At 43.6% G+C, this 14,716-nt stretch overlaps 1 protein-coding gene across 1 annotated transcript in view; it reads left to right on the top strand.

Annotated features, from left to right (window-relative positions):
- Window positions 1-1,296: 1,296 nt before the first annotated feature.
- LOC135539109 (glutaminase liver isoform, mitochondrial-like) overlaps window positions 1,297-14,716 on the top strand; it is a gene marked incomplete at both ends in the record, with an annotated part of 26,641 nt that continues 13,221 nt past the window's right edge. Inside the window, 2 exons of the mRNA XM_064964964.1 lie at window positions 1,297-1,418; window positions 8,962-9,091. Coding sequence (XP_064821036.1) covers window positions 1,297-1,418; window positions 8,962-9,091 — 252 coding nt within the window. The remainder of the gene's footprint in view (window positions 1,419-8,961; window positions 9,092-14,716) is intronic.

Below are 14,716 nucleotides of genomic sequence, written 5' to 3'. Positions count from 1 at the left end.
AGCTACTACAGAGACTAGATAGTTACTACAGATACTATATTACCCTATATAGTTACTACAGAGACTATATAGTTACTACAGAGACTATATTACCCTACATAGTTACTACAGAGACTAGATAGTTACTCCAGAGACTAGATAGTTACTACAGATACTATATTACCCTACATAGTTACTACAGAGACTAGATAGTTACTCAAGAGACTAGATAGTTACTACAGATACTATATTACCCTACATAGTTACTACAGAGACTAGATAGTTACTACAGAGACTAGATAGTTACTACAGAGACTAGATTACCCTACATAGTTACTACAGAGACTAGATAGTTACTACAGAGACTAGATAGTTACTCAAGAGACTAGATAGTTACTACAGATACTAGATTACCCTACATAGTTACTACAGAGACTAGATAGTTACTACAGAAACTACATAGTTACTACAGAGACTAGATAGTTACTACAGAGACTAGATAGTTACTACAGAGACTATATTACCCTATATCGTTACTACAGAGACTAGATAGTTACAACAGAAACTAGATAGTTACTACAGAGACTATATTAGCCTATATAGTTACTACAGAGACTAGATAGTTACTACAGAGACTAGATTACCCTACATAGTTACTACAGAGACTATATAGTTACTACAGAGACTAGATAGTTACTACAGAGACTAGATAGTTACTACAGATACTAGATTACCCTGTATAGTTACTACAGAGACTAGATTACCCTACATAGTTACTACAGAGACTATATAGTTACTACAGAGACTAGATAGTTACTACAGAGACTAGATTACCCTACATAGTTACTACAGAGACTAGATTACCCTACATAGTTACTACAGAGACTAGATAGTTACTACAGAGACTAGATAGTTACTACAGAGACTAGATAGTTACTACCGAGACTAGATAGTTACTACAGAGACTAGATAGTTACTACAGAGACTATATTACCCTATATAGTTACTACAGAGACTAGATAGTTACTACTTAGAGGCTCATCTCTGTCAGTCGGTTACAAGATGAGTTAAAGTTAGTTCCTGTGACATTAGTTCACATCCAAGTGTCTCTCATAACAGTATTAATAACTTGGTGTGGCTATTTTATTTCCAGTACATTTTTTTTGTTTTTGCCAATGCCATAATATCCCATAATGCCTTTCTCCCTAATCGAACCCTATCTATGTTATTTATCATGGAATTGAATTGATTTTACTGTAAAAAGTGTCTTGCGATTTTAAATGCGTTTTAAATAAAGTTTGATTTTGATTTGATCAGGCCCTGAAGAAAACTGGTCTTAATGCGTCAGACCCTCGGCTGAAGGACTGCATGGACAAGCTGCAACGCTCCGTTACTGAATCCTTTCATGACGTCATGATGGACCGGGAACTCTTCCACAAGTGAGTCGTCTGTCTTGTCGGCTAGGTGGATCTAGCCACTCCCAAATCTCTCCATACCCCCTACCCCTTAACCCAAGGTGTATTGCGTAGCATTGTTGACGCTTCCATATTGCTTACATCTACAGGTTTGCAAAATCAAAAGGTTTGGGGCAAAGGGGAGGGGCTAGGGAGCGATTTGGGACCTGCTTCTAGAGCCACTCCTTCTCTTCCTCTCTCCACATCTCAAAACCCCTCTCTAACCCTTTCTACTAAGGCTGGGAATTGCCAGCGACCTCACAATAAGATATTATCATGATACTTGAGATTTAGGCTTTAAAAAATATGTTTTTATTTAATTTAACCGTTGTTAGTTAAATAATGAGGCCCTTTATCTGCTTCGCCAGAGTCTGATGATCTCATGGATACCGTTTTTATGTCTCTGCGTGAGGTTGAAGGATGTTGCTAACTAGCGCTAGCGCAATTGCTAACTAGAGTTAGCATAATGACGGGAAGTCTATGGTATCTGCTATGCTAGCAAATGCCCATTGCATTGGCTCGCGAAAATTCATCTACCTTCCTTCATATTTGACACAGAGACATAAACATGATATACATGAGTTAATCTGACTGAGGAAGTAGATAAAGGTCCTCTTTGCCAAAATCCTGAAGTATTCCTTAAATTCTTGTGATTCGAAATCAAATTGTATTTGTCACTCTTGCCAAGTACAACATGTGTAGACTTTACTGTGAAATTCTTACTTACAAGCCCTTTCCCAACAAAGCAGAATTAAAAATGTAAGGAAATTCACAAACAAAATGAGAAAATCCAAAAGAAAATTATAATAACGATTTTATACTGTAATTTTATTTCGATTTGATTTTCCTAAACATATTGCTCACTGCTCTTGGTGCGTAAAGTATTCAGACCCTTGACTTTTTCCACATTTTGTTACGTTACTGTCACGCCTTGGTCTTAGTATTGTGTGTTTTAGTTTATTAGTTAGTCAGACCAGGGTGTGACATGGGGTTATTATGTATTGTATTTCCGTATTGGGGTTTGTAGTGTTTGGGTTGGTAGTTGATTAGGGGTGTTTGTGTGTGTTAATTAGGTTGGCTGCCTGAGGCGGTTCTCAATCAGAGTCAGGTGCTTCTCGTTGTCGCTGATTGGGAACCGTATTTAGGTAGCCTGATTTTCGCTTTGCATTTCGTGGGTGATTGTTCCTGTCTCTGTGTAGGTTGCACCAGTCAGGCTGTATTAGGTTTCGTTCTGTTTGTTGTTTTTTTGTATTTATTTAAGTTATTCGTGTTAGTCCGTTCGTTTTGTCTTCACTAATAAACATGAGTAACATACACGCTGCATTTCGGTCCGACTCTCCTTCAACAACAAAAGAACGCCGTTACAGAATCACCCACCACTCTCGGACCGAGCAGCGTGTCAACAGGCAGGAGCAGCGTAAACAGGAGCAGCGTGTTAACAGGCAGCGACAGCTGGAGCAGCAAAGGGAGGAGGAATTATTCGAAGAATGGACATGGGAAGACGTGCTGGATGGTAAAGGTTGCTACACTTGGGAGGAGATATTGGCCGGAAGAAATCGCCTCCCATGGCAACAGGTGGAGGCACTAAGGAGAGCAGAGGCAGCCGGAGATAGGAGCCGACGATACGAGGGAACACGGTTGGCAAGGAAGCCCGAAAAGCAGCCCCCAAATTGTTTTTTGGGGGGGGCTATCAGGGAGTATGGCTGCGTCAGGTAGGAGACCTGCGCAATCTCCCTGTGCTTACCGGAGGGCTAGAGAGACCAGGCAGGCATCGTGTTATGCAGTGGTGCGCACGGTGTCCCCAGTGCGGGTGCATAGCCCGGTGCGGTATATTTCAGCTCCGCTTATCGGCCGGGCTAGATTGAGCGTCGAGCCAAATGCTATGAAGCCGGCTCTACGCATCCGTTCTCCAGTGCGTCTCCTTGGGCCGGTTTTCATGGCACCAGCCTTGCGCTCTGTTTCTCCGGTTAGCCTACATAGCCCAGTGCGGGCTATTTCTCCTCACAGCACTGGCAGGGCAACCGAGAGTATTCAACCAGGTAAGGTTGGGCAGGCTCGGTGCTCAAGAGCTCCAGTGCGCCTGCACGGTCCGGTCTATCCAGAACCACCTCCACACCCCAGCCCTCCAGTAGCAGCCCCCGCACTAGGCTTCCTGTGCGTGTCCTCGGCCAAATACCACCAGTGCCAGCACCACGCATCAGGCCTACAGTGCGCTCGCCTGTTCAGCGCAGCCAGCGCTTTCTCCCTCTCCTGCGCTGTCGGAGTCTCCCGTCTGTTCAGCGGTTCTAGAGCCTTCCTCCTCTACAGCGCTGCCGGAGCCTCCTGTCTGTATACAGCAGCCTGAGCTGCTAGTCTGCATGGAGTTGCCAGTCTGCATGGAGCTGCCAATCTGCAAGAAGCCGCCAGAGCTGTCAATCTGCATGGAGCAGCCAGAGCCGTCAGTCAGCATGAAGCAGCCAGATCTGCCAGTCAGCCAGACTCTTCCAGATCTGCCAGTCAGCCAGACCCTTCCAGTCAGCCAGACTCTTCCAGATCTGCCAGTCAACCAGACTCTTCCAGATCTGCCAGTCAACCAGACTCTTCCAGATCTGCCAGTCAACCAGACTCTTCCAGATCTGCCAGTCAACCAGACTCTTCCAGATCTGCCAGTCAACCAGACTCTTCCAGATCTGCCAGTCAACCAGACTCTTCCAGATCTGCCAGTCAACCAGATTCTTCCAGATCTGCCAGTCAACCAGACTCTTCCAGATCTGCTAGTCAGCCAGGATCCGCCAGTCAGCCAGGATCTGCCAGATCTGCTAGTCAGCCAGGATCCGCCAGTCGGCCAGGATTCGCCAGTCAGCCAGGATCTGTCAGTCGGCCAGGATCTGCCAGTCAGCCAGGATCCGCCAGTCAGCCAGGATCTGCCGGATTCAACTTCCTGGCTGGGCTTCATCTCAGTACTGGGCTTTTTCTCAGTACTGGGCTGCCTCTCAGTGCTGGGCTGCCTCTCAGTGCTGAGCTGCCCCTCAGTCCCGAGAAGTTCCTCAGTCCCGAGCTGTCCCTCAGTCCCGAGCTGCCTCAGTCCCGAGCTGCCCCTCTGTCACGAGCTGCTCCTTTGTTATGTAGGGTTCTGGGTGAGGACTATTCGGCCATGGTTGGCGGTTAGGGTGGATTATCCATGGACGCGAAGGGGAGGAACATTGACATTTATGAAGTGGGGTCCACGTCCGGAGCCGGAACCGCCACCATGGACAGACGCCCACCCGGACCCTCCCTATGGTTTTGAGGTGCGTTCGGGAGTCCGCACCTTAGGGGGTTCTGTCACGCCTTGGTCTTAGTATTGTGTGTTTTAGTTTATTAGTTAGTCAAACCAGGGTGTGACATGGGGTTATTATGTATTGTATTTCCGTATTGGGGTTTGTAGTGTTTGGGTTGGTAGTTGATTAGGGGTGTTTGTGTGTGTTAATTAGGTTGGCTGCCTGAGGCGGTTCTCAATCAGAGTCAGGTGCTTCTCGTTGTCGCTGATTGGGAACCGTATTTAGGTAGCCTGATTTTCGCTTTGCATTTCGTGGGTGATTGTTCCTGTCTCTGTGTAGGTTGCACCAGTCAGGCTGTATTAGGTTTCGTTCTGTTTGTTGTTTTTTTGTATTTATTTAAGTTATTCGTGTTAGTCCATTCGTTTTGTCTTCACTAATAAACATGAGTAACATACACGCTGCATTTTGGTCCGACTCTCCTTCAACAACAAAAGAACTCAATTGATTGGACATGATTTGGAAAGGCACACACCTGTCTGTATAAGGTCCAACCGTTGACAGTGCATGTCAGAGCAAAAACTAAGCCATGAGGACGAAGGAATTGTCCGTAGAGCTCCGAGACAGGATTGTGTCGAGGCACAGATCTAGGGAAGGGTACTCCAATATTTCTGCAGCATTGAATGTCCCATCCATCATTCTTAAATGGAAGATGTTTGGAACCACCAAGACTCTTCCTAGAGCTGGCCGCCCGGCCAAACTGAGCAATGGGGGGAGAAGTGCCTTGGTCAGGGAGGTGACCCAGAACCCGATGGTCACTCTGACAGAGCTCCAGAGTTCCTCTGTGGAGATGGGAGAACCTTCCAGAAGGACAACTATCTCTGCAGCACTCCACCAATCAGGCCTTTATGGTAGAGTGGTCAGACGGAAGCCACTCCTCAGTAAAAGGCACGTAACAGCCCGCTTGAGTTTGACAAGAGGCACCAAGATGTGGGAAAAGTGGTCTGAATGCACTGTTTGTCTATGATCAGTCATGGAAATAAAAGTGCTGAAAACACTTTAGCTATTTAAAAATAAGATGGTAAACAAACTATAGGATGTTTTTTTTCAGTACTCTCTACCCCTCTACCCCTCTCTAGCCCTCTCTAGCCCTCTCCACCCCTATCCACCCCTCTCTACCTCTCTCTACCCCTCTCTACCCATCTCTACCCCTCTCCACCCCTCTCTACCCCTCTCCACATCTTTCCACCTCTCTCCACACCTTTTCACCTCTCTCTACCCCTCTCCACCCCTCTCTACCCCTCTCCACATCTTTCCACCTCTCTCCATACCTTTCCACCTCTCTCTACCCCTCTCCACCTCTCTCCACACCTCTCCACCTCTCTCTACCCCTCTCTACCCCTCTCCATCTCTCTCTACCCCTCTCCACACCTCTCCACCTCTCTCTACCCCTCTCCATCTCTCTCTACCCCTCTCCACCCCTCTCCACCTCTCTCTACCCCTCTCTACACCTTTCCACCCCTCTCTACCCCTCTCCACCCCTTTACCCCTCTCCACCCCTCTCTACCCCTCTCCACCTCTCTCTACCCCTCTATACCTCCCTACCCCGCTCTACCCCTCTCCACCCCTCTCTACTCCCCTCTCTCTGACACACTGTCATCACATTTCCATCTCCTCTTACTGCAAAGTGCCATGGTAGAGACAGGCTATAAATATCCTGACCCCTTCAGCATTCCACATGATTAATCCAGGGTCTGTTGTAGGCCTACATTATACTGCATTTCTCTCTGTCACTCACACACACACACACACACACACACACACACACACACACACACAGACAGACAGACAGACAGACAGACAGAGACAGACAGACAGACAGACAGACAGACAGACAGACAGACAGACAGACAGACAGACAGACAGACAGACAGAGACAGCTCCTCTCTCTCTCTCTCTGTCATTTAATCTTCAAGACAAAGTCATGTTTAAGAGTTAGCTAGAGACAACAGCATGTGTGCTCTCACTCGGTGCGCTCGCCTACGTATTGTCTGCATGTATTTGTGTGAGGGCAGTGGGTGGGTAGTCTTGTTGTGGGCTACAGGGCAGTCAACGACTCGGATTGATAGATGCCAGCTGGCTTGGACCTTGGGGCCACACATACACACGCATGCACACACATACACACGCATGCACACACATACACACGCATGCACACACATACACACGCATGCACACACATACACACGCATGCACACACATACACACGCATGCACACACATACACACGCATGCACAAACACACGCATGCACACACAAACACACGCATGCACACACATACACACGCATGCACACACATACACACACATGCACACACATACATACACACGCATGCACACACATACACACGGCCAAAATGAGAGACGTTTAGTCTTTATCCATGCCACACCATGACTCTGATTTATAACTATGGAGTCAGGAGTTAGTGCATGGTCACTTATTAACTTACTCATTTGATTATAATTATATTTGTGTACTGTCGCTTTAAGAAACTGCTCTCGGTTCTTTAAAAAGATACTGTAATCTTTCCCGATGATTCCTTTGAGGCAGTACTGAGTGACACTTCCTGAGGTGCAGTTGAATGACCGTCATTCCACTTCTTCTACCGTTGTTGTTTTTGTTTCCTACTAATCTTGGTGCTGATAAAGTGGTTTGAATTGCTGTGGAAAATAGGGTTCAGTTGAGCCATGTGAGAATGTGAACGTTATTGTCTGTGACACACACAGCTAATTTTGTATCCATGTATCGGCGGCAGGGTAGCCTAGTGGTTAGAGCGTTGGACTAGTAACCGAAAAGTTGCAAGTTCGAATCCCCGAGCTGACAAGGTACAACTCTGTCGTTCTGCCCCTGAACAGGCAGTTAACCCACTGTTCCTAGGCTGTCATTGAAAATAAGAATTTGTTCTTAACTGACTTGCCTAGTAAAATTAAATTAAAAGGCTGATCAATGCCTTATTATGTCCTACAACTCAACCCATCTCTCTGCTCACAACAAAGACATATGATAGGCCTTTTAACTTTTCACAAAACTTTATTTATGAATAACCTACTGTGTAGAATACTCAGCTAGCACATTTGGCCCCTTGGAAGTTGAGGGAAAGTACGTTTTTGGTTTCCGACTAGTTCTGGGAACGAAACCATACGTTTCCGGTAAAACTGAAAGTTTTGTAAACGTTCTGAGAATGGAAGTGAACATTTTGTCTGGTCTGGGAACATACTTTTTTACGTTACCAGGGAGGTTCTGAGAACGTTTTACTATGCTTCCCTCAAAAGAGTTTTGTTGACGCTGAGAACAGAATGCATGTTCTTAAATAACATTCTTAGAACGTTCTTTGAACGTTACTAATGTTTCCTTGTGTGGTTTTTATGGAATGTTTTCTTAATGCTATGAGAACATTAATGTACTAGAACCAAGAGGAAACCTGTAGGAAACGTTATGCTGAAGTAGTGAAATTCTCACCTAAGGAACATATGTTTCTCATAACGTTATGCTGAAGTACTGAAATTCCCACCTAAGGAACATATGTTTCTCATAACGTTATGCTGAAGTACTGAAATTCCCACCTAAGGAACATATGTTTCTCATAACGTTATGCTGAAGTACTGAAATTCCCACCTAAGGAACATATGTTTCTCATAACGTTATGCTGAAGTACTGAAATTCCCACCTAAGGAACATATGTTTCTCATAACGTTATGCTGAAGTACTGAAATTCCCACCTAAGGAACATATGTTTCTCATAACGTTATGCTGAAGTACTGAAATTCCCACCTAAGGAACATATGTTTCTCATAACGTTATGCTGAAGTACTGAAATTCCCACCTAAGGAACATATGTTTCTCATAACATTATGTGCTAGCTGTGTATCCTGCACATTTTCCAGAATGTTGTGGGAAGGTTGTATGCAAAATAACCACACTCTCACCAAGCTCTAATAAACATATGGTTCTCAGAACGTTATGTGCTAGCTGGGAGTAGACCCTTTAAAATGTACACTATGAGAAGCACTGGTTTCTGAACCAACAATAATATACTTCTGAATGAGAATCCTTTCATAGTTATTAACTCCAATTCATTGCCATAGTTGAAACACTCTCCTTAATGGGAAAAGACAGTTGAGTCTAACGCTGTGTAATTCAGAATTAATGTTCTAGGGCTCCGGTTCACTGACAAATGGTATTCATTTCCTTATTTCAGTTTTAATAACATGTTGTGGTTGTAACGATCCTCAGGTGTGTTGGTGGGAACATAGTGCTTCTGATTCAGGCCTTCAGAAAGAAGTTCATCATCCCTGAGTTTGATGCCTTTGTAACAAAGATAGATCAAATCTACGACACCGTCCAGAAAAACCATGACGGACATGTAAGTATATCTGTTTACCGTGTACAGTAGTTTAACATGTACAGTAGTATCTGTTTACCGTGTACAGTAGTTTAACATGTACAGTAGTATCTATTTAACGTGTACAGTAGTTTAACATGTACAGTAGTATCTATTTAACATGTACAGTAGTATCTGTTTACCGTGTACAGTAGTATCTGTTTACCGTGTACAGTACTTTAACGTGTACAGTAGTATCTGTTTACCGTGTACAGTAGTTTAACATGTACAGTAGTATCTATTTAACGTGTACAGTAGTATCTATTTAACGTGTACAGTAGTATCTGTTTACCGTGTACAGTAGTATCTGTTTACCGTGTACAGTACTTTAACGTTTACAGTAGTATCTGTTTACCGTGTACAGTAGTTTAACATGTACAGTAGTATCTATTTAACATGTACAGTAGTATCTGTTTAACGTGTACAGTAGTATCTGTTTAATGTGTGCAGTAGTTTAACATGTACAGTAGTATCTGTTTAACATGTACAGTAGTTTAACGTGCAGTAGTAGCTGTTTAATGTGTACAGTAGCATCTGTTTAACATGTACAGTAGTGTCTGTTTAACATGTACAGTAGTATCTGTTTAACGTGTACAGTAGCATCTGTTTAACATGTACAGTAGCATCTGTTTAATGTGTACAGTAGTTTAACATGTACAGTAGTATCTGTTTAACGTTTACAGTAGTATCTGTTTAACGTGTACAGTAGTATCTGTTTAACATGTACAGTAGTATCTGTTTAACATGTACAGTAGTATCTGTTTAATGTGTGCAGTAGTTTAACATGTACAGTAGTATCTGTTTAACATGTACAGTAGTTTAACGTGCAGTAGTATCTGTTTAACATGTACAGTAGTATCTGTTTAACATGTACAGTAGTATCTGTTTAACGTGTACAGTAGCATCTGTTTAACATGTACAGTAGTATCTATTTAACGTGTACAGTAGCATCTGTTTAACGTGTACAGTAGTATCTATTTAACGTGTACAGTAGTATCTATTTAACGTGTACAGTAGTATCTATTTAACGTGTACAGTAGTATCTATTTAACTTGTATAGTAGTATCTATTTAATGTGTTCAGTAGTATCTATTTAATGTGTACAGTAGCATCTGTTTAACGTGTACAGTAGTATCTGTTTAACGTGTACAGTAGCATCTGTTTAACATGTACAGTAGCATCTGTTTAACGTGTACAGTAGTTTAACATGTACAGTAGTATCTATTTAACTTGTATAGTAGTATCTATTTAACGTGTACAGTAGTATCTATTTAACGTGTACAGTGGTATCTATTTAATGTGTACAGTAGTATCTATTTAACGTGTACAGTAGTATCTATTTAACGTGTACAGTAGTATCTATTTAACGTGTACAGTAGTATCTATTTAACTTGTATAGTAGTATCTATTTAATGTGTTCAGTAGTATCTATTTAACGTGTACAGTGGTATCTATTTAACGTGTACAGTAGCATCTGTTTAACGTGTACAGTAGTATCTGTTTAACGTGTACAGTAGCATCTGTTTAACATGTACAGTAGCATCTGTTTAACGTGTACAGTAGTTTAACATGTACAGTAGTATCTATTTAACTTGTATAGTAGTATCTATTTAACGTGTACAGTAGTATCTATTTAACGTGTACAGTGGTATCTATTTAATGTGTACAGTAGTATCTATTTAACGTGTACAGTAGTATCTATTTAACTTGTATAGTAGTATCTATTTAACGTGTACAGTAGTATCTATTTAACGTGTACAGTGGTATCTATTTAATGTGTACAGTAGTATCTATTTAACGTGTACAGTGGTATCTATTTAATGTGTACAGTAGTATCTATTTAACGTGTACAGTAGTATCTATTTAACGTGTACAGTAGTATCTATTTAACGTGTACAGTGGTATCTATTTAACGTGTACAGTAGCATCTGTTTAACGTGTACAGTAGTATCTGTTTAACGTGTACAGTAGCATCTGTTTAACATGTACAGTAGCATCTGTTTAACGTGTACAGTAGTTTAACATGTAACAAATTAGATTACGCCTCCATGCTGCTCCTCCCCGCCTATAGGCAGAAACTTAAACTAGAAGCACCTGTGGTAAGAACTGTCCAACGTTGGTCTGACCAATTGGAATCTATGCTTCAAGACTGTTTTGTTCACGCGGACTGGGAAATGTTCCTGGTCGCATCAGTATACACTGACTCAGTGACTGGGTTTATCAGGAAGTGGATAGAGGATGTTGTTTCTACTGTGATGATTACAACTTGTCCAAACCAGAAAACCGTGAATAGATGGCAGCATTCTAGCAAAACTGAAAGCGTGAACCACATCATTTAACCACGGCAAGGTGACTAGAAACATGGACGTGTACAAACAGACCAGCTACGACCTCCGTAAAGGCAATCAAAGGGACAAAACAACAGTACAGGGACAAAGTGGAGTTGCAATTCAATGGCTCAGACACAAGACGCATGTGGCAGGGACTCCAGACAATCACGACTCATAAAGGAAAAGAAACATCGTGGACACTGACTCCTCACTGCCAGACAAGCTGAACACCTTTTTCATCCGCTTCGAGGAAAGCAACACAGAGCCACCGACGTGGGCTCCCGTCGCTCACGAGGACCGTGTGCTCCCGATCTTCTTGGCCGACGTGATTAAGTCGTTCAAGTGTGTTAACCCTTGCAAGGCTGCTGGACTGGTTGGAGTGTTTACGGGCATTCAATCTCTCACTATCCCAGTCTGTTGTCCTTCATTGTTCTTGTACCCAAGAAGGCGAAGGTAACTGAACTAAATGGCCAGGGTTAAAAGCGTTTTTAAATTTATTTTTACCTTTATTTTACTAGGCAAGTCAGTTAAGAACAAATTCTTATTTTCAATGACAGGAACAGTGGGTTAACTGCCTGTTCAGGGGCAGAACGACAGATTTGTACTTTGTCAGCTTGGAGATTTGAACTTGCAACCTTCCGGTTACTAGTCCAACGCTCTAACCACTAGGCTACCCTGCCACCCCAAGTTCCTCGACCTGCACATCACTTAGGAACAGAAATGGTCCCTCCACACCGACAGTGTGGTGAAGACAGCGCAAAAGCGCCTCTTCAACCACACGAGGCTGAATAAATTTGTCTTGGCCCCTAAGACACCATGAACTTCTATAGATGCACCGTCGAGAGCATTCTGTTGGACTGCATCACCGCCCAATATAGCAACTACACCGCCCTCAACCGCAGGGCTCTCCAGAGGGTGGTGCAGTCAGTCCAACGCATTACTGGGGGCGTACTGCCTGCCCTTCAGGACATCTACAACACCCATGATAGGAAGGCCAAGAAGATCATCAAAGATCTCAGCCACCCAAGCCACGGCCAGTTCACCCCACTTCCATCTAGAAGGCGGAGACAGAGAGACTGAAAAACAGCTTCTATCTCCAGCAGAGTATGTGAGCAGAGTGGAGCCAAGAGTGAAATGCATTCCATGTGACTACCCCATGAAGCTGTTTGAGAGAATGCACAGAGGGTGCAAAGCTGTCATCAAGGCAAAGGGTGGCTACTTTGAAGAATCTCAAGTCTAAAATATATTTAGATTTGTTTAACACTTTTTTGGTTACGACATGATTCCATATGTGCTATTTCATAGTTTTGATGTCTTCACTATTATTCTACAATGTAGAAAATAGTAAAAACCCTTGAATGAGTAGGTGTGTTCAAACTTTTGACTGGTACTGTATAACCACTGCTGTACACACCATTTCCATCCATATACTGTCCATACTGTCTAAACACACCATATATATATATATATACTGTATATGTATATATACTGTATATATATCTACAGTGCATTCGGAAAGTATTCAGACCCCTTGGCATTTTCCCAATTTTTTTACGTTACAGCCTTATGCTAAAATTGATTAAATCATTTTTTCCCCAGTCATCAATCTGCACAGCTTCTTTTCAGGTCTCTACAGAGATGTTCGATCGGATTCAAGTCCGGGCTCTGGCGGGGCCACTCAAGGACATTCACAGACCTGTCCCAAAGCCACTCCTGTGTTGTCTAGGTTGTGTGCTTAGGGTCGTTGTCCTGATGGAAGGTGAACCTTCACCCCGGTCTGAGATCCCGAGCACTCTGGAGCAGGTTCTCATCAAGGATCTATCCGTACTTTTTGCTCCGTTAATCTTTTGTCTCGGTCCTGACTAGTCTCCCAGTCCCTTCCGTTGAGAAACATCCCAACAGCAAGACGCTGCCACCACCATGCTTCACCATAGAGTTGGTGCCAGGTTTCCTCCAGTCGTGACACTTGGCATTCAGGCCAAACAGTTCAATCTTAGTTTCATCAGACCAAAGAATCTTGTTTCTCATGGTCTGAGAGTCTTTATGTGCCTTTTGGCAAACTCCAAGCGGCTGTCATGTGCCTTTTACTGAAGAGCCGCTTCTGTCTGGCCACCGTACCAAATGCCTGACTGGAGTGCTGCATAGATGGTTGTACTTCTGGAAGGTTCTCCCATCTCCAGATAAGAACTCTAGAGCTCAGTCTGAGTGACCATTGGGTTCTACAATCAAGTTGTGGAAACAACTCAAGGATGATCAATGGAAATTTCGAGTCATTATGGGGTATCGTGGGGTATCGTGTTTAGATTGCTGAGGAAAATAAAATATTTAATCGAATAAGGATGTAGAATAAGGATGTAACGTAACAAAATGTGGAAAAATCCAAACGGTCTGATACTTTTCACTGTTTTTATTCCCGACTCTGACATTGTAAGTTCTGATATTTAAAAAAAAAAATGTTTTAAAAAATGGGGGCGGGGGCGGGGCTAACTGCATTTCTAGATATTACTGCACTGTGTTGGAGCTGGAAACATGCACCTGTTCTAATGGTCTGTCTGTACTTCCTGGTTACAGGTAGGCAGTCACATTCCACACCTGGCCAAGTTCAGTCCTGATCTCTGGGGGTGTCTCTGTGTACTGTAGATGGACAGAGGTATGTACAACAGTCCTAATCTCTGGGGGGGGTCTCTGTGTACTGTAGATGGACAGAGGTATGTACAACAGTCCTAATCTCTGGGGGGGTGTCTCTGTGTACTGTAGATGGACAGAGGTATGTACAACAGTCCTAATCTCTGGGGGGGGGTGTGTCTCTGTGTACTGTAGATGGACAGAGGTATGTACAACAGTCCTGACCTCTGGGGGGGGTGTCTCTGTGTACTGTAGATGGACAGAGGTATGTACAACAGTCCTGATCTCTGGGGGGGTGTCTCTGTGTACTGTAGATGGACAGAGGTATGTACAACAGTACTGATCTCTGGGGGGGGGGGGGGGTGTCTCTGTGTACTGTAGATGGACAGAGGTATGTACAATGGCCCTAATCTCTGGGGGGGGGTGTCTCTGTGTACTGTAGATGGACAGAGGTATGTACAACAGTCCTAATCTCTGGGGGGTCTCTGTGTACTGTAGATGGACAGAGGTATGTACAACAGTCCTAATCTCTGGGGGGGTGTCTCTGTGTACTGTAGATGGACAGAGGTATGTACAATGGCCCTGATCTCTGGGGGGGTGTCTCTGTGTACTGTAGATGGACAGAGGTATGTACAACAGTCCTGATCTCTGG

Source organism: Oncorhynchus masou, unplaced genomic scaffold (genome assembly GCF_036934945.1).
Source record: "Oncorhynchus masou masou isolate Uvic2021 unplaced genomic scaffold, UVic_Omas_1.1 unplaced_scaffold_4193, whole genome shotgun sequence".
Lineage (NCBI taxonomy): Eukaryota > Metazoa > Chordata > Actinopteri > Salmoniformes > Salmonidae > Oncorhynchus > Oncorhynchus masou.
The sequence above is the reverse complement of the archived record's forward strand: the minus strand, read 5'-3'. Positions and strand labels throughout refer to the sequence as shown.